Genomic DNA, 19,888 nt, shown 5'->3' on the forward strand with positions numbered 1-19,888 from the left:
AACCTTCGTCTCCCACCAGCACAAAAGGCAATGGATCTGAAGTTCTGGGTAGCGGTTTTGGTGGAGGTATATGCAGCGTCCCTTATTCCAGATGCTGTACTAGATTTGAAGTTCTCATAATACCGCAATCACTAGATTTCCCGTACCCTCCTACAAACTTGTAAGTCGCATCGACTGTAGCCAACAATACTATTGAAAATGAACCTTTCTAATTAAACCGCTATTTGGAGGTGCTCGTATCGTGCTACGTTCCCGTCAATCGCACCGATGGGATTTGGGAACGGCCAGTAATAGTTAAATTCTCCTGCAATTTTCTGTTTAAATTATGAGCCATATAGGTTTATCCTTTTTTCTGTTTTCTTCCGTTGTTCTTGTACGAGCTCATATAAGCAGCAGGCAATAATTACGTTCTCTTCGTCTCGATCCGTGACACTACGTTTCCGTCTATGAACGAGAGAGTACCAATGAGCTCAAAGAAAATCAAGATGGAAGGAATTTGCGCACAATGTTTCAACAACAGTAATCAGAGTTCGGTACGAGCACAGTACCATATGTGTAAATCGAGACGGTCGAAGACAGTTGCGATACGGTAGCGAACACAGTACGCGCACAGTACTACATGTGTAAATCCACCTAAAATCTACTAACTGCAGTCGAGGCACGTAACTTTGAAATAATAGCAAACATATGAGGTTTTCATCTACTGAATAGTTCAAAATTTGTCTTTTAGTTTTGCCCTTTTTTAGAGTAAAATTTGATTATATGTTTCTGAGTTAATGAAAAGATATTTATCTATTAAATGAATTTATTCCATAATAAAATTTAATTATATTACTACGTTTGTATGGTTGTCTTTATATTTATACGTTATCTGATCGGAGTGCTTAGACTTCAAATAAATCGAATAAAATTATTTTCATCGTTAGCGTTTTCCTTTTTTAAGTTTAAAATTTTTATCTTCATCGTGTACAGTAGGATTTTTTTGTTAATATAAATAGTTATTTCTAATAATTTGCGGTTACGCAAAGTAACTGTTTCACATATGTCTATTTGTTTTAAGTTCACATACATCAAGTTTAATCGTGCAGTATTATAAGGGAGGTTTGTCATTCAAATCTCATTCAAATACACTACATATGTGTATTAAATAATAATAATTACCGTTTTATTATGTTAAAATACTGTATTTTTAATCGAAACTAAAAAAGTTCTGTGTTGCTAAGAATAATAAGAATTTATTATTATATTTTAATAATAAACGACTGTTTTTTTTATTCGAAGATTGTAGATTGATAAATATAAACGCAAGGATGAAATAACGTATTCAATTTTCTAAATATCGGTCTCATGATTCATACATACGGGCGGCTGATAATAATCTGACAGCTCGTTTTTGTATCTCGAAAACTAGTTGTGACTTTTTGAGGGAGTCCCAAGAGGTGACATTCTTTACACTAGTATGTACGTAACTAATGTTTAATAATGATTGACAAGCTTGGCGTTTTATTAAGTCGCTTTAAATCAGAAACTTTATTGAGTCATTTTGTTACAAATTAAATCGATTTGATTACGTAAGGTACACTTAGTCACATTGCTGGTAATACGTTTGTTAAAGTAATCTGGTCTCAATTTTTGTTTTAGTTATTGAAGCCTGTGAGATTGTTGTAGTGAACTTAGTGAGCCGTAAGCAGTACGACTCATCTACGTCAGAAGTGGTAGATAAACTATTGTTATGCGAGTGCGAATAAGTGTGTCCGGCTGTCTGTCATAACATACTAAACCGTTGTCATTGAAAAGAAATTTGAATCCATGTTTTCTTGAATTTACATTAAATTGACACCTTTTATTTTACTATTGTGTTACGCTGTGATGATTGTGGTACGTAACATCTTCATTGTGTATTATTTCTATTTGTGCACGCGTATCGGCTTATGGCTACTGTATTCATGTATTTATATACGTCCGTCGTTACGGAAACTGCGCTTTTTTCATTGGATATTCTATTTATATCTGATGTTTGTGGCCGATTTCGCACTAGTAAAGTCGGTTACTTTTATACGGATTTGAATACTAGATCGTGAATACCGGTGTTCTTTGGTGGTTGGGTTTTAATTAACCGTACATCTCAGGAATGGTCGACCTGAAACTGTACAACACTACTCTTCATTTACATTCATACGTATCATCTTTATTCATCTCTGAAGTAATACCTCACGGTGATTTCGGGGACTAAACATATGATCATTTCTGTGTTTTGGAGTAGTAACGTTTTATTCCTACAGTTTGTATATATTTTATAATAATACTTTTATTTTGTACTGTTAGAAATAATAGTTAATCTAATTAATATCGCGAATATTAATTTATTTTCAAAAAAAAATTGTCTATAAAATTTTATGTTCAAAAAATTCGGTGTCGCAATATAATTTGATTTTAGTAATTAATTTATTTTACTAACGATTACTACATTCTAAGCGCAAAGTAATTTTCTGCACATAATATCATTCGTTATTATTTAATTACAAAAAAAAATTGAGATTTTTATTTTCATCCGGTGGCAATATTGGTTAGACCGTTTCAAAGTATAATCAGAAATTCGTTCGATAGAGACGTTTTACTTTCCCGGCTCTAGCGAAAAACGCTACTCTAGATCGGTAAATTTTTTTTAAATTGATCTTTATTTTAGGTTTTGTGCGTTAAGGAGAAATGAAAAAAATAGATTTAAATAAACTGTAAATAATCTTCGATAAAACTTTAATCCAGTGTTCTCAAGTTCAGAAAACCAGTTTTTGTCAAACGGATGTTTGTGCGTTGTATATATGTTGATCAGTATTTGGTCTTATAACTCTGGACCCCGTTACAGATTTTCGTCAAACTTCATAGACGGTACTACCTTCTGAGGGAAAAAATGCATTAAATTTTTGCAAAAATTGGAAAAAGGCTGGAGGTGTTTTAGCCGAAATAAAATTTCAAATCTTTACTGGGACACTTTCGCTAACCATTTTTCTTACAAAACAAAAGTTGGAGTCTTTTTATCGGTATCATAAATCCCCAAAAACTTTTATTTAAAGTTCACCTCCTCCAAAAAATTATTTTATTTATTTTTTTTTAGCTGTCTTACTTCAGAGAATGAGTTAATAGGAATTACATGTATATTTTTTACATCAATAAGTCGCAAGCACTGTAAATTTTTTTTTAATTAAAAAAAAAAAGAAGAAATTGTCACAAATTCCCCATTGCATTTAAAATGTAAAAATATTAATTTTTTGATAGCCTTTACTGTTTGTTTAATACGTCTTGAAAAAAGATTAGCCAAAAATTAAAAAAACGATTTTTAATTTTAAAATTAGCCCTTCTTAGAAAATTACAACTTTGTTTAGAGTTATAGCTGTATCTTTGGATTTTTCAAACAATTTTAAAAAGTTGTTTTTTTAATTTTATTATCACCACTTAGTGATTATTTTCTTAAAAAATAATTTTACCCGAATGTTTTCCCTTGAGTATGGGAACACCCAAAATGAAAAAAAGTGTTTTGTTCGCAATTTCAAATTTTTAATCCTTAAAACACATATTTTGTTAAACAATAAAGTTACTAAAATAATTTAATACATCTTCACTGATGGGAGAGCTCCTAAATTTCAAAAAGAAAATCGAAAAAAATTTTTTTGTGAAATTCGATTTTATTATATCAGTTTTAGTGATTATTTTATTTATTTAAAAAAGCCATTTAATCCATGAGTTCTCAAATAACTTAAAATGATTGAATTGTTTTTCCACATTTTGAAATATTTTTACAAAAATGAATTGTGCCTATCTTGATCGGCGTAGCCGGGAATGTTATATGCAATTTATTGCCGCCTTTTTTAGTGGTGTAAGCGTGTATGTATATAACACCTAACTGGATTTAGAGAAGGGGCTATGGATAAATTAATCTATGCCACAAAATTTATGATTAATATTTTTGATATTTAAATCTATTATTGATTTTACGTTACGGATAACACAAATTAATTTAGGTAAACTATAAAACAATATGTGTTGTATCATGTTGTTTATTCAATAAACACGTGTAAATAAAAACATAGTACCTTATTGAATAACGTAAATCGAAAACACACGGTTGTCGTTCCTTAGATCTAACAAAATCGGATATGAATAACAATAACTTATTCTTAAATGATAGATAAACGTATTGTAAATTTTTATAAAGATCGATAAACTGCAAAATATGAGATACTGGATTATAAGTATTATACTGAATACAAGTAAGAGTGTTAATTAAAGCTTATTTTAAATTTAAATTTGATTCATTACAGTAAAAAAAACGTACATTGAGTGATTGCTGAATTAATTCACTGCAGAAGATTTTACATGGGAGTATGAAATTGTATTTTTGTAGCGTATGAAAAACGCCATGCCTGATCGGGATTCGAATCTGAGACTTCAGGAAGAAAGGCCGAGACTTTTATTATGAACTTGGTTGCACGTTAGAAATACCGAGCTAAATATTTTCTATATCGAATAGAAAATATTCAATTTAGTTTTGATTAAGATTTTACGTATTCATTTATTGTCATATAAATTGTTATCCATTAAGTACTATAAATGGTAAGCCCCCACTGACTCATTCATCATTAAGACGTTTATAACTCGAAAGGCGAAGTTTAGCGTAATTATTGCTAATAGAGGAGTCTAGGAAAAATAATAAAAAATCATTTTGATTAATAACCCATAAGGAGTCAAATTAGAATGGGGATGAAGGGATATTATCAATAATAGGGATTTTTTTTTACTCGTTCTATAAGGGGGTGAAAAATCAATTTTTTAAACCGATCGTGTCTCATCCGTTTGAGATGCAACACTCAAAATTTTCAAAAATATTTTGGTTCATAGATATGAGTAGTAGTGTATATAATACTACTGTTAGTATCTACTGGTAGTACTATTATTAGTAGTAAGTACTAGTATCCCCGTCGCGGCTTCGCCCGCGCTATATGGTTACTTGCGTTTCCCGTCGCGGTCAGGGGATATTTAGCCGGCCATGGTTCGCTTCGCTCGCCCTTCCCTTCTAGCCAGATCTCGCCCCCGTCTGAACCTTGCACCTCGCTGTGCTAATTAAACTCATGCTTGTGAGAATAATAATGATAAATAAAAACAACAGCCTGTTCAGTTACATTTTGGTCAGCACAGGACCCGAAACGTTGAGTGATCTAAGAATGTGGGTTTCAGAACAGTCGGCCTCTATCTTAGAAATATTAATTATAGCTAGTTACCAGTACTTCGTTCTGGTAAAAATGTATTTTGCCCGGTTCTTAGCGTTACTCGACGAGTACCACTAGGAGGTGACCGTACTTCGTTTCAAATTAAAAAACATTTTTTAATTACTTTTATTTTATGTTTTTTAGTCAAGTAACCGGAGGCAGGTGCAGCCAGTCGCGTCGCACATACAGTAACAGTGGCTGTGTTGGTTGAGCTATCGCGCCGTACATCGTCACACCATTTAAAAAATCGGAATTGATAAAGCCCGAAAATGATTTTTAGATATATATCTAAAGAATATTTGCAAGCCCCAATTTAGTGAATATGTCACTTAGTATAGTCGGAAATGGGGAAAATTTGCAGTCATTGTTCAAATTTTATTTTCCTTTCTTTCAAAATCGAATTTCAAAAATCTAGAAACTAGTTTTTATATATTCATATGAAGATTACACTCACCAAAAACCAATTTGATATCTTCATTTGTTACCTAGAACTTAAGAAAGACATAAATTTCATTGTTACTCCATTTTAACAATCGGAATTTCAAAAAATCCTTTTCTAGTGTGTGTTTACATCGAACGAAAGAACATGTATACAAATTTTCATCAATTATCAATAGTTTTTGCTGGGCGTTGATAAGTATGTCAGGATAAATTGCTTTATAAGTACAGATATCTGGTGTCCCAAATGAAAGTATGTGCACCAATGTTTAATTTATTATTTTCAAATAATTTAGAAACTGAAATAATACTACTACATTGAATTTTTAGTAACAGGAGATGCTCAATACTGTCAGAATTTGCTTCAAAGTATTTCTGAACGTTTCAACATGTTTGAAATTGCACGCTTGTATATTTAACACGAAAGAAGAGATTGCATTTACAAATGTGTGTAAGTGCGTGTGGTATGTCTATGCGAGGTATCTATGTGTCTGTCCGGTATGTTTGTGCTTGGAATGGTATCAGGTTGATATTCTGATGCGTTTTGCTGTGTTTTGTATGATGCGTGCGTGGTGGTTGGATTTTGATGTTTGCTTGTGGTAACCGATTGTTTGTGTGGACGTTTACCCCTTCCTGAAGTAATGCTCTATTAGCGCTTTCCAGGAGGGATGGGTTGCCAGCGGTGGTGGTTAGTCGGTAGTGCGCAGAAATACACGTAATTAATAACATCTTGCGGAACCTTTTAGCGAACCCAACACTGCTTCGGCGCCCATAAATGGGATTCCTTCACCTCTTCAAAAAAAGAAAAAGGGTATGAAAAGCGGTCCTTTTTCTTAACAAATAGATCCTTTTATTAGTGGACCCGATTTGCTTTGAAATGAGTCTATTACCGTAAATTTTACGCAGAAAATTTAGCAAAACATTGGTGATGTGCGCCGTTGCTCCGTCTTGTTGGAAGTACCTTCCAGAAATTTCTTCTTCATTTAGTTTTCCGATGAAAGGATAAATGATTTTATTGCAGTAAAGTTCTGAGTTTGCTGTGTTTTGGAGAAACTGAACGATTAACCGTTTACCCGGTACAGCGAGATTACCAAGATTTCATGAGGATTAATCACAGACCACACCTGTCTGTTGACATGATCCGATAAATGAAGCCACGTTTAATTGAAAAAATACTACATTTTTCATTTATGAAATTGAAAAGCCCTGACAATATTCAACACGTTTAAGAAAATCAGTAATGTGTAACCAATACCTTGCAGTTATTTTGTAGGCGTGTAGTTTTAAATAGATATTTAATCAGTGCTGTATATGTACTACTTAAGATTTCTGCTTTGGCGTAAATCAGTTTTCTGTTACAACTTTTGGGCTTTGAGCTTGCAGACAGAAATATCATCCAGCGTTTCCATAGGATAAATGATCTTCCGGAATCGAGTACGTTTTTGACAGATCCATTTTCTTGGAACTTATCGATCAGGTTTCCCACAACATGGAACTTCGATGTCTGGAAATTTTTTAATGAAACATTTCCTTTACGTATTTTGTCAAACTACCACAACGAAACACATTTAACCCCCGAAAAACGCGAGCTTATGTTGTTAAAAATCATTCTTACACTCGGGAAACAAAAGAGTAAACAAAAGCTTCAATGGTTATGTAATTAAAGTGTTATGAACAATGAAACATGGAAATCAGCTGTTAGTTTCACTGCTAACAATATTAAAAAAATAAAAAATAAATAAATATATATTATTGATTGAGGTGCTTTTTCTTTGGTGCATACTTACTTTTGGGGCATCCGGTGCCCCAAATATATAATATTTCAACTATTACATTTAAAATGCATAAAAATTATAGTCGTAATAAGTAACTAGTAATAAGATTTAAACATAAAAAGTGCACTAAATAATTTCTTTAAGTAGTAATTTTTAAAATTAGATTATCGAAAAACAGATACCATTTTTTTAGGTATAGGTTGTGACAAAGTTACCTATCACTGAAAATACATAACTTGTTTAATGAGTCAATGGATATTTTATTTTTAAAATATAAAATAAAAGTTAAAAATTAATAATTTTCCAGCAAAACATTTAAGTAGTATTAAAAAAATTATCTAGCTTGAATATGTAATATTTTAAAATAATAACAACGTTAAGAAATGTGTAGTGCTAAATATAAAAATAATTAAAATTATTTATAAATCTATTTATAAATACTTCTTATATTACACAAAGTAATTAATTTTTACACTTTTTCTTAATACATATGTTTACACCATTTTTTTTTTTTTTTTTTTTTTTTTTTTTTTTTTAAATTCAGGTAATTTTTTAAAGATACTTGGAGTAAAGTAAGTGTCAAATTTATAAAATGTTGTAACGTTTGGTTTATACGTGGAAAAATTATATTTAGCCCGCAATATATAAATAAGTTGCGGAAACCAAGTTTTAATACTTCACTTAAATATCTCTTTAAATTCTCAAGAAACTGAAAGGGTCAAATTTGATTAAATTTGTATTTGTTATAACAGAAGTATTAAAATCCTTTTAAATTATAACAACGTTTTCAATAGTTAAATTTTTTGTGAAATCACATCTTTACTCCTTATAAAAGGCTTTAACATAAAAGGTTGGTTTAACATTAGATTTAATGTTTTGCAATCCGATTGTGATAGCGGTACAAATCTGCTGTAAAATTAACTAAAATTAAATTTGTGACTTTTTTTAATCACCTTTAAAATTTTGAAGCACCATAAGCAGCTTGCATTCTCTTATTTTCGTAGTATCAGAATGAATTGTTCAGTACAAATGCTAAGTTTTGAAACTGTGAAAATCCATTTATCGGGATTTTCCGATATCATTCTTAACAGGACGAATGGGTTTCATATTTCTACTTTGTATTTGGAAAATACCAGAAAAAAAGACATTATATGACGAACAAAATTTTAATATTAGATAGCCATTTATACACAAATCGATTTGATTACACAAATTGCATATTAATTTATTAATAAAGACAGTTTTATTTATCACGAAAGGGCAAATATACAAAAAGAGGGGTATTAAAAAATGTAAATATTTACCCGTGACATTAATCAGTTGAGCCTGTTTTACACATATCTGTTGAATAAACTTATGAATTTATTAACTAACCGTTTATGTAGAATAAATATTAACATTTTTAATTTTATTTAAATTATGTAGCGTTATGATTTTCTTCTATTGCATCTAAAGATATAAAGTGGAGTTACCCAAACGTACCAGTTACGTTTGGATCCCAAGCCAAGAAAATAGCCAAGGGAAATTTTAGATTCCAAGCCGAGAAAACAGGGAAAGGAAATTTTGGTTACGATTTTAATGTCGTTAGTCACCGATTGTTTTCCTTAGATAATATTTTCTCCGGACTATCGTATTCTCGCACACTGGTTATTCCGTCTTAATTAAAGCTATATTTAAACGTTATGCTCGAAATTTTGAACGTAAATTAAACTCGAACGCGCGCGCGCACAAACACTTCTGTAAAATCGATTTAAGTGGATCAAAGAATTTATACTGTTCAAGCGACGATGTCAACGTGGGAAAGGTTTTTGCGATTAAGTGTTCTATTTCTTTATATAAAAGGGATACATAATAATGTAGAAAACAATGAACGGTCATTTCTGTTACCCCTTTTCATAAAGTGACTGCATGAATGACCCTTTTGCCTTTTGAGTTACGTCATCGTCTAGGGATTCATTAATTAATGCGTTCACTAAGTAAATTTGTATCCCTTCTGTATTATTATGAAAGGGGGTGTTTTTTCCGTTATAAACTCGGGGGAAATAGGGGGAAAATCTTGTTTCATATGTAAAGCTTTTTATTTTACCGGTCGTATGCCCTCTGTTTTCACTTAACGGTTCATTTAAATTGTATGAACGGTGTTTAATGTAGCGTATACACGTGTATTGCATCTATTTTTATTTTAAAGTATTCATGTCGGTATTTTTTTTTAAATTTTATCAGTAGGGATTTGTTACTCTTACATAAAACACATTTAATCACTCTCATGACCTTAAATTTCGTATTTTCATCATTTGTGGTTTTTCTTTCGTTACAAAAAAAGTATTAAAGTTTAAGACTCCTAAATGATGAAATACGGAGTTGAAGGGAAGACGTTCTTTTTATTGTAAAACTTTTTAAGATTTTGTAAAAAACAATAGTCACAATAAAGGCATTCGGATTTTGATTAAATTTGGGTACTGAAAAAATGTGGAGGAGGAACATAAATGAAGAAACAAAGATTATGTATAAAATATAAATCGTCTTAATATATCTACGATGATGATATGCTTGTTGTGACATTTAGAGATGGTTCAACTTGCAATCCAACTTTCTCCCACTTCATAAGTCAGTTACTGTTACGATTTCCGAAGCGGTAGTGCCAAGTAATATTGCGCAACGTAGAATTATAAAATTTCTCTTGAACGAAATGGTAGTAGAGCATTCTGAAATTTTTACTACACCGAAAATAATTTTTGGGTAAATATTTAAGGAAGACAATAGTATAGATTGAAGAAAATCCTTTCGTAAATGTAATGAGCGTTTGGGAAAATATCTTATTTTTAGGGACAGGTAATTTATTTTGTGCTATTTCCAAGGTGTGCATTTTTGTGCGGAGTGTCATTTAACATGTTGGTATGTCAGTATTTTCGGCTAACTAAATATGGGAAACTGTTTCATTCTTCATTGTTCCTAATAAGCCAGTTATTATGGGAGGCTTATTATTTTTTTTAATGGGTATATATTTTTTAGGAGTATTTTGTTCCATATGAAGTTGTTTATAACTGGTTACTGTTTCATAGAACTTATATATATGTATATAATTTTTAACTTTAAAAAAAATTGGTGAAAATGTTTTATTAAAATTTTTATTCTTTTTTTAAAAATTTATTTACATTTAATTCGTTTTGGTGTGGTTAACAATCCATATTAAACGTGTCGATGATAAAGAAAATGTTTTATTTTTTACAAACACAAAACAAAAATTAGTTTATCTAGTTTTGGAGTATTATTAGTTTTTTATATTATCTATTTATCTAGTTTATTCATCTAATAGTAATTATATAATAATAATATAATCATGCTTTTTATTTCGTATAATTATAATTTTCTATAAATGGTATCCGTAATTTTTTCTTTTATTACCTATTATACGGTTTTGTTTTAATGGAACATTAAATTTAAATTACCGGTTTGCTTTCTTTTTTTGGTTTTTCATCGTAAAAATGATTATCTAGACTGTTTTAAATTATATTTCTAAGTAAAATTTAAAAAGAAAATTAGTGTGTAGTGTACGAATGTTTACCCTGAAAAAATTATGCATTGTGTTCTATAAATTTTTATTGTTTAGTTCGCCTTTTTTAATGATTTATAATTATAATTTTCGAAGAAATTATATTTTGATTGTTGTAATTTTGTCACATATATGGATTTTTTATTGCAGTTAAGATAAGTAATTAATACGTTTCGGTTTAAATGATATATTGGAATAAGAAAATGAAATTATATACATTTTATAATTTTAATGATTATTATGTTTTATTTTCCATAATGTTAATGACAATATTCTTAGAAATTAAAACAAAGGCGGTAGAATGTGTGTTAACTGTTTTCAGTGTTATTATTGCATGTGTGTGTCGATGATTTGTTGTATGCATGTCTCTTTACGTAGTCTGTTTGCCGTTTAACCAGTCTAAATAAGGCATCCCCACTACCGGTACTACTACGATTTACCCCTACTATTCCACCAACGTCGAGTTGCGTTCACTTCTAAAACCGTGTGTGTTCGTTTGAACTTCAGTTCGCGTTTACTCAACTTGCGGTGTTGTTATGTGAAGCTAAGTTGTAAATTAATATTAAATTCTTAATTTCTGTGTATGTAATTTTTTTGTGTTTGAGTGTCGTGTTTTTTTTATTACTTCTGATGTTTTATTTACATTAATAAGTAATATCTAAAAACTCAATATATTTAATTTATTCAGCATGGGACGACCTTTAAGGTTAGTATTAGTGATACTTTTTGTTTTTTCTATTTTATTTTTTTTACTTTAGTTTCTGTGTGTAATTTCTATATTGAGTGAAGCATTATGTATGTATCGCATCTATGTATATTATGTGTACATATATATATGTAAATTATACATATCGCATATATATATATGTATATTATGTCTTTTTTTTATGGACGATTGTAAAAGTTACATTTATTTGCTGTACTACTGTCTTTCCAGTCTAAATTTTATGTTGTTTTTATTTTTTTTTTTTTAGTACCATAGATTTTTATTATATAATCTAACAGAGTTATAAAAACTTTTTTTTATTCTCATAGGGTAGTAAAGAGTATTGTTAATATGGAAATTTTGTTGTTACGACATTTCGAGAAGTGGTTTTATGTGTTTATACAATCCTAGAATCAATTCAAATAATTTTACACACATTTATATATATATATAATATATACACACACACACAAACACATACCGTTTTTTGTCTATACTTTATATTAATTAATTTACTTGTTCGTTAGCTCGTAAACAAAAGAATTACGAATTATAAGAAGATTTTTCATACAATTTATCAAAATTTTATCTTTCTGGTATAACAATCAATTTATTAAATGTAATATGGTTGTATGAAAAAAAATTATACAGCGCTCGAATTTATTATTTGTGCAGATTGACGTAGCATTCGTCAACTTATGAAATTAATGAAACTCTATTTTATTTCGTTGATGGGTATTGATTGTAAATAAATTAAAATAGAACGTTTTGTTGTAACATTTCGTAACAGTTGATTTGCGTTATGAATATATATATATTTTTTTTTAGCTTAGGATTATCATTTATTATTGGTAAATAGTTATCTCATCAGTGAATGAAGCAAGTACGTATAGATTTTCTTCTGTTGACCTAACAGCTTTAATTATAAATATTTTATTTATTAATAATTTTCCTGAGAATAATTTTTTTTTAAATATTATTTTCAGTTCTACTTAACTTCCTCACTTCCCCAACACCTCGGTTAGTTATCTACGATTAGTCGGTTCGTATCTCACTGAATGTGTTGTTTCGCTGTGTCGGTTCAGTTGCATCATTATTCAATCCGTCAGTATTGACAATCGGTTTTTGTAAATAATTCGTATTTTAGTGATTTTTTTATTTTTATTACTTATTTGTATACTTTATTAGTGATTAAATAGGTCGTCGGGTTTATATAGTTCAATTTAAAGAAAGAAAAAATGAATTCTCGATTTATTTTTGTTATAGGTTTATTTAAGTTTTGTTTTAGATAAGTAGTCTTTCTTTTAAATTGTTTAGTCTGGCGGATTTATTTTAAGGTGTGACGAATGATTGTTAAAAATAAAATTTCAATTTTGAATTTCGGTTGAATTTATCATTAATTTATTTATATCTATGATTTCATTCCCATATATTAGAAGTTGTTCTTTTAAGCACCATTTAACTTTATATGTTAAATCCATGCTTGGCGTGGAGGCGGACTCCCTGGCTCTTTTTAGTGTTCTTTGGTAATTTATGGATTCGTGCTTTGTTGGTTTGCTTTTTGTTTGCAGTTTCTATTTTTAAACGCTTGTTTCTTATTCATATTTTTTTTTTTTTTGGTTTGTAGGTTTATTAAATTAGCGCATAGAATTGTGCAAAATGAAAACTACAAGGTATTAGTATCTCCTCTTTTGTTCCTTTATGGGTCAAAGATAAATTATTATAACATATTTTTTATATCTTCTAACTGTTTAAGGTTCTGTTTGTTTACCCTGAGAATCGAAGATGTTTCTTCTATATCAGTATGTGTTTAGTATATAATTGTAAAACTGTATATTATTCCGCTTTGAAGTAGCTTCGTTAAGGTAATCGTAAAAATACTTATTCTTACGTATATCTCCTTCTAAAATATTGTACTATTATTTTGGGATTTCTTTAAACAGTTTGAAGGCGTGTTTTCTTTTTTATCTTTCAAGTTACAATTGGACTGTTAGATCTAAGTTTGATGCTGATAAATATGTGTTTTGTTATTATGTATTTAATTAAATATTGCAGAATTTCCTTGCCTTTACGCTTACGAATATTTACTTTTAAAAGTTATTAAGCTTCAAACACACGTACGTACGAACGAACATTACCCCCCCCCCCCCATACTTTCTTGGTCACTGGGTCATGAAACGACGAGAATTGCAAAAAAAACCGTACCCCATTTTTATACTATTACTATCTTCCTTGCAGCTTAGCTCTAGATCTATGGTGCCAGGAAAGTAAAAATTTATTTTTTTTATCTCCCAATGGAATAGTTTTAAACTCTTTATGTTGATATTCGTTCACCTAATAGAGTTTCGACTGAAGCTGCTATTCTAAAAATCAAACGTTTGTTCTTCGTGTTAAAAAAATATTACCGTTTCAAGATTTTTATGATTTAAAGTAAATGTTTCTAACATTTAAGATTAATATCAAGGATAATTATGTGGTTTATCACATGAAGGAAAAGTACTTTTTTTTAATAGTCTAAAATAATTTTAATTGACCGTTACTATTTCAATATTTATAAATAAAAAAAAGTTTAATAATAATGTATTTTATCACACACCTATGACCTGGAGACATTAATATACCATTGGATCATATGTCTTTAATAAAACCCCCCAGTTGTTTGTACTGTCTTCATAGTTTTCCGGGATAGATTATAATCTGTATTTACTAATAAGGAATTTATTTTAAAATTATTTGTGTATATATATATATATATATATATATACGTCTAAATTCTTAAGTAAAAAAAAGAAACAAAAACTATACTCTCTTTACTCTTATATAGGAAATAATCTGGAAATTATAAAAATGTAAAAGGTTAAATGTTAGAAATTTTAAGCACTGTTTTCCTTTGTTTGCTTTAATTATATCACGCAGGTATAAATCTGTGTGATTAATTTCTTGGTAATGTGTAAATGTTTCTTGAACTGTGAATAAACAAAACCAATTTCTCTTTAACCAACGGCATTTGATACTACTACTAGTACTAATAGATAAATATAAATATTTAGAAAAATTCGTAAATTTAGTTTTTTTCTTTCTATGTCCCTCCTAATACGGGCATAAAATAACGATTGTTAATTTTATAGATTAACATGAAATTAATGCGTAAAGTTAATTATACATCTGAATTTACTGTAAATGTAAATAAATAACTGTAATAACTAACAAAAACAAATAAAAAACAAAACAGATACTAATGTAAATTTATGATTAAAATCAAGGAAAAACCGCGTAGTAAGTGATTAGAAAAGGAATATGAATGTGGCGCCAGGTAAAGTCGCCAATAAATAGTAACGTATGTGTTTGTTGGCTATACATAGTCCGCTATGATATTTGCCCCGACTGACTGTTAATTTTATTAATATTATACTTGAATACGAATCTCCCGCCAACTTTTATTTTATATATAGTACTTTACAAGGATGTATGTAACCTTAAGTGTGTTTATACTATATACAAACACACGCTCATCCGTGGACACATTACACCCACAGACGAACTGAAATACATGTACTATTTACTAGAGCTTTTTTTTCACAAATTCACAATACAGTACCAATTATAGTAGTACTATTATATAGTTATCTTTATTCATTTATTATAGTATGCCATTTAATATATCAAATAAAATAAGGACATTAATAAATTCATTACTATATATAAACACAAAAAAAGATAGGCGTTAACAGATAATGAAATATGTTATATAATATGATAAATCTATTTAAAGTAAATAATGTAATTTAAAGAGGAAAAACTTCAATTTTTAAACGTCAAGGTTACTGTCGCGCGCGCGCGCGCATACACACACACACACACACACACACACACAATATATATATATATATAAATCATATAACGTCATAAATCGTGACCGCTTTATTATAATAGATTAAATAGTATTGAAATATAAAAAAATTAATTTAATAATGGATTTTTATCATAGATAACGCTTGATGTAATAGGAATAATGAGGTTTGCATTAAAGATTTAGCTAATTAAATTAAATGATAAATTCATGCGTTGGGAAATATATTTTATTCGTATAGAGTTATACGCCTTTCTTAGATATGTTCTAAGATCAACAGTTTCGTTTTTGTCTTTTCAATTAAAAAAATAAATAAAATTATTTTCATTAAGTTGACAGATCGTCTAAAAGTTCAAAGTTTGCGTGATTTTGGTAAAACTAAGCGGTATGATCTTATTTTTTTTATTTTCATGAATTTCGATAAAAATTGTAAAATTTTCTCTACTTCAATTTACTGACATTCAGTATGTATTTTTAGAACTCCGATGAAAATTAAATTGTAAATCGATTGAAAAATAGGGCTAGATTGATGTGAAAAACAGAATTTTAACATCAACGAAGTTAAGTATTTTATTAAAATTAAGGAAACATTTTGTTATGTTTGGTACAAAACAGCATTAACAATTAAGATGAGCTTTGTTTTGTTAGAAACCGTATTTTTTAAGTACAATTTTTATTTTAGAAAAATTAGGGTTTAGCCGTTAGTTACATCAGCCATTAGAGTAGTTTTATTTCCATCGGATTGGAAGCAGAATCCCCGATTCTGTACATGTAGCAACAATCTCATCTAATCTTATAGAGGGGGTATAATAATATTTTTTACAGATCTCTGTATTCTCAGTGTAAATCTAAAAGAGTAGTAATACCTGCACAAACCGAATTATTTGTGGAGAAGAAATTGACAATGAGCAAAAGCATGGTATCATATATCTGGATGATATATCTTTGGATGATCTGCAGTATGAAATAAACAACTCAGAAGATTTTTATACGTTTAAAATAAAATAATGTTATATATTAAAAAAAATTGGGTTAAAAATCTATTCCAGTCCGTCTGGGCGTTCTACTGAACGGATCGGGCTGATTTTTTTTTTTTTTTTGTTCTACTCGACCCACAAATTTAGTCTCAACTTGACTCTCCTCCAGACTTGAGTTTCCTCTGAGAAATCCAAAAAATTCTCATTTATTCCTTCAGTGAGGAACTTTCCGAGCATTACTCACAGGAAAATCACTTTGAAAGTCCGGCGATGCTTGGTGACAGATACGTCATCAAGCCGTTACGAGCAGAATAAAAAATAAATTAGCCCGATCCGTTCAGTAGAACGTCTGGACAAACTGGAAATAGGTTTTGAGCACGTATTTTATCTGCGGTAGGAAAGGAAAGAGAAAAACAAGGAAGTTGGCGGTGAGACATGTTGTAAATAGAATTGGTTTTTAGCCGTTTTTTTTTTTTAAATATGACATTACTTTTTAGTAATAACGCTGTGGAGCAACACGGGTGCAGTAGGTTATTAGTCAGAATAGGTTTTTACCAGATTTAAAAAAAAAATATATAACATTACTTTGTACATAAATAACAACGCTGCGAAGCAGCAAGGACCTACTAGTAATAATAAAAAATTTAAAGAAAATTTCGGTGTACAATCTACAAAAATCAAGTTGTAGGAATAGAAAATGAATATAGGTTGTGATTTACAAAGTAGTAAATCAAGGAGGAAGTCTGCCTCCATCGCTTTCAACTTGTATCTTAGAAAAGCAATAATGGAATAACAAATTTCGGAGTGAAATAACACTAGATTTTTAAAGAAAAATGTGTGATAGAAACTTTTAAAGAAATCTAGAACCAGATATAATTGTATCAAAGTTTAGTTTGGTAATAAGATGGATTTGCTAAGAATACAAACTGCAGAAGATAAAAAGACTGAAATCTATAAGATAAGTGATAATGTAGAAGGAAAACAGCCATCCTTTCTTATCCTTGCTCCACGAATAGTGGAGCAAGGATAAGAAAGTTGAGATTCCCCGAAGACATTTTCCTTTTGGCAGAAACTACAAATTAATTAAAAGCAATGCTGATGGCATAGATTCATTGTTTTGTTTGGAATTAAATTTACTTTGAAAATTAATAACGATAAAATAAAAGTTACTTAATTGTACGAAAAGGAGGATTATGTGAAATTAAGAAAAAGTTAAGGATCATAATAAGAAGAAGACTTCTTATATATTCATAATATAAAAGTAGTGGAATTCCGATACCTTGGTAGTGAAGTTTACAAAGCATCGAATTGACGAAGTAAGTAAAATTAAAAAACAGTTTAGGCTGTAAAAAAATTGGCGAAATTTAAGTATGGATGTAAGAATTTTTTAAAATATTTTTGTCGAGTGTGTTATATATGTTAAAAGTAAAATATGGACAATAAGAAAATTTGAAAGAAAATATAATGTTACTGGATGACGTTGAAAGATAGAAAAGTAAGAAACGAAAAAGTCGGTGAAGAAATATTTTTCTAAAGAGATAAACTATGTTGCTCGGCCTTTTATTAAGAAGATCTTTTACATAGCAAAGATTGTAGTAAAACTCAAAGCCTTTTTTGATGAAACAAGTAACATTTTGGATTTGGGCGCGATCCTCTCGCCTTCCTGTAACAACGAAGGTTTCACACAAAATCTGTTCCCATATCTAACATCAATTAGACCGTGCACTTAGATTGATCGTTACCTGATTTAGTCTAAGCACCAATAATACTATACTCGTACCGACAAAACAAATGTCGATCGCAGCAACGACAATTTTGTCCTGTAATTCAATTTATTTCTCTTGATTTACTTAAAAATCAAGAAACATTCACAAATTTAATAAACCTCTAATGAAAACATACCCTAGGTCAATCCCTACTCCTTTCATACCGCAGCTCCATCACAGAGTTCTCCACATCCATCTCATCCTAACAGCAAATATCTAAGCTAACCGAGGCTCGATGTCAAAACGCCTAAAAAAACAAATGTTACCTATTTACGGAATTACATGTGACCACGTGGAAGAACTATAAACCGTTAGTCGAACTCCCAACTCCATTGGAAGTTATTAAGTACTTTGTTTCTTTCATGAAAGGACAATTTGTGTTACATTTTGAATAGGTTTGCTGGGATCGGTTGTTCCGCTAATTAGAGTCCAATAATAAACGGTGACCGAAATCATGTTGCATCAGAGTCGGGGTACTATTGTGTTTACAGTTTGCCCTTATGTCTAAAAAAAATCTTATAAAATCTTTTATCTTATAAAATTTTTATTGTTGTTTATCTACTAAAAAATTGTGTTTTACTGTTCAGAATAATTTCTATCTAATAATAATTATTAAATAAACAGTTTGTTTTTTGTAATTTTGTGTTAAAAAAAGTATACAATTTTGTGTTAAAAGCATTCGGAAAACAGTTGAATTCATATTTTAACAATTTTATCTTGTTGCTTGTGTTCAAATAATTGGATCAAATTGGGACGTTGAAGAAAACGTTCAATCCAATTAATCCTGAATTCTTCGATCTGGAAATTCAGACGTACTCATAATATTAATAAAAATGTTACAGTAAAAGTTTTTAATTTACAAAGGCGGTGGTCGTAAATATATTATTTAGGGTGGAAATATTTAAATCTATAAATTTTATAAATACGTGAAAATAAAGTTAATTTAATACAGCTTTTTTCTCTTTTTTTAAAATAAAAAAAACAATAAATTATTTGCCTTGAATAAGAGTGGTGGTGGTAGTTTTCACTGATGGCTGTGCAAGAGTTTAAGACTGGTTTGGTTTATACATATTTAGAGTAATATTATATATATATATATATATATATATATATATATATATATATATATATATGTATATAAAGTAGTTGTTAGTGGGTATATTATGGGAATTGCCAAAGGGGCGAATATTAAACCGGAATGACTGGAATTATCAGTTCAGCTTTTATTTATATTTTTTTATTGTTTCGAAACTGTGAGAAATAGAATAGATTTTTATTTTTATTTTTTAATTTATTAAAAGTATGTATTAAAAAAACATTAAATGTTCGTGGTAAACTACTAGATGAATTTTATTTATTGTATTTTTTTTTTTTTAAACAATAGTTGAATGTCTATAAAAATTCGATTAATATTTTATTTGGATGTATATCAAAATATTATTATTCCCTTTAGCTCTTGTGCACTGTTTTTATGCGTATTTATTTTTTATGAATAAGCAGTTTTATTACGAGGAGCTGGAGATCTTTTAGTTGAATTTTCACTTTTACGTCTAGCGCTATAG

General features: G+C 29.4%; 1 protein-coding gene across 10 annotated transcripts in view; it reads left to right on the forward strand.

The window, feature by feature from the left end:
* ssh (Protein phosphatase Slingshot) overlaps positions 1–19,888 on the forward strand; it is a 504,868-nt gene that overhangs the window by 453,961 nt on the left and 31,019 nt on the right. Inside the window, exon 1 of one of the 10 annotated variants that reach the window (XM_075364393.1) lies at positions 11,521–11,733. The exons of the other annotated variants lie outside the window; for them this stretch is intronic. Coding sequence (XP_075220508.1) covers positions 11,717–11,733 — 17 coding nt within the window. The 5' untranslated portion in view covers positions 11,521–11,716. Of the gene's footprint in view, positions 1–11,520; positions 11,734–19,888 lie in introns of those variants that run through there. 10 annotated transcript variants of the gene reach the window in all.

The sequence above is a fragment of the Lycorma delicatula genome, chromosome 4, assembly GCF_047948215.1.
Source record: "Lycorma delicatula isolate Av1 chromosome 4, ASM4794821v1, whole genome shotgun sequence".
In the NCBI taxonomy this organism is placed as follows: domain Eukaryota; kingdom Metazoa; phylum Arthropoda; class Insecta; order Hemiptera; family Fulgoridae; genus Lycorma; species Lycorma delicatula.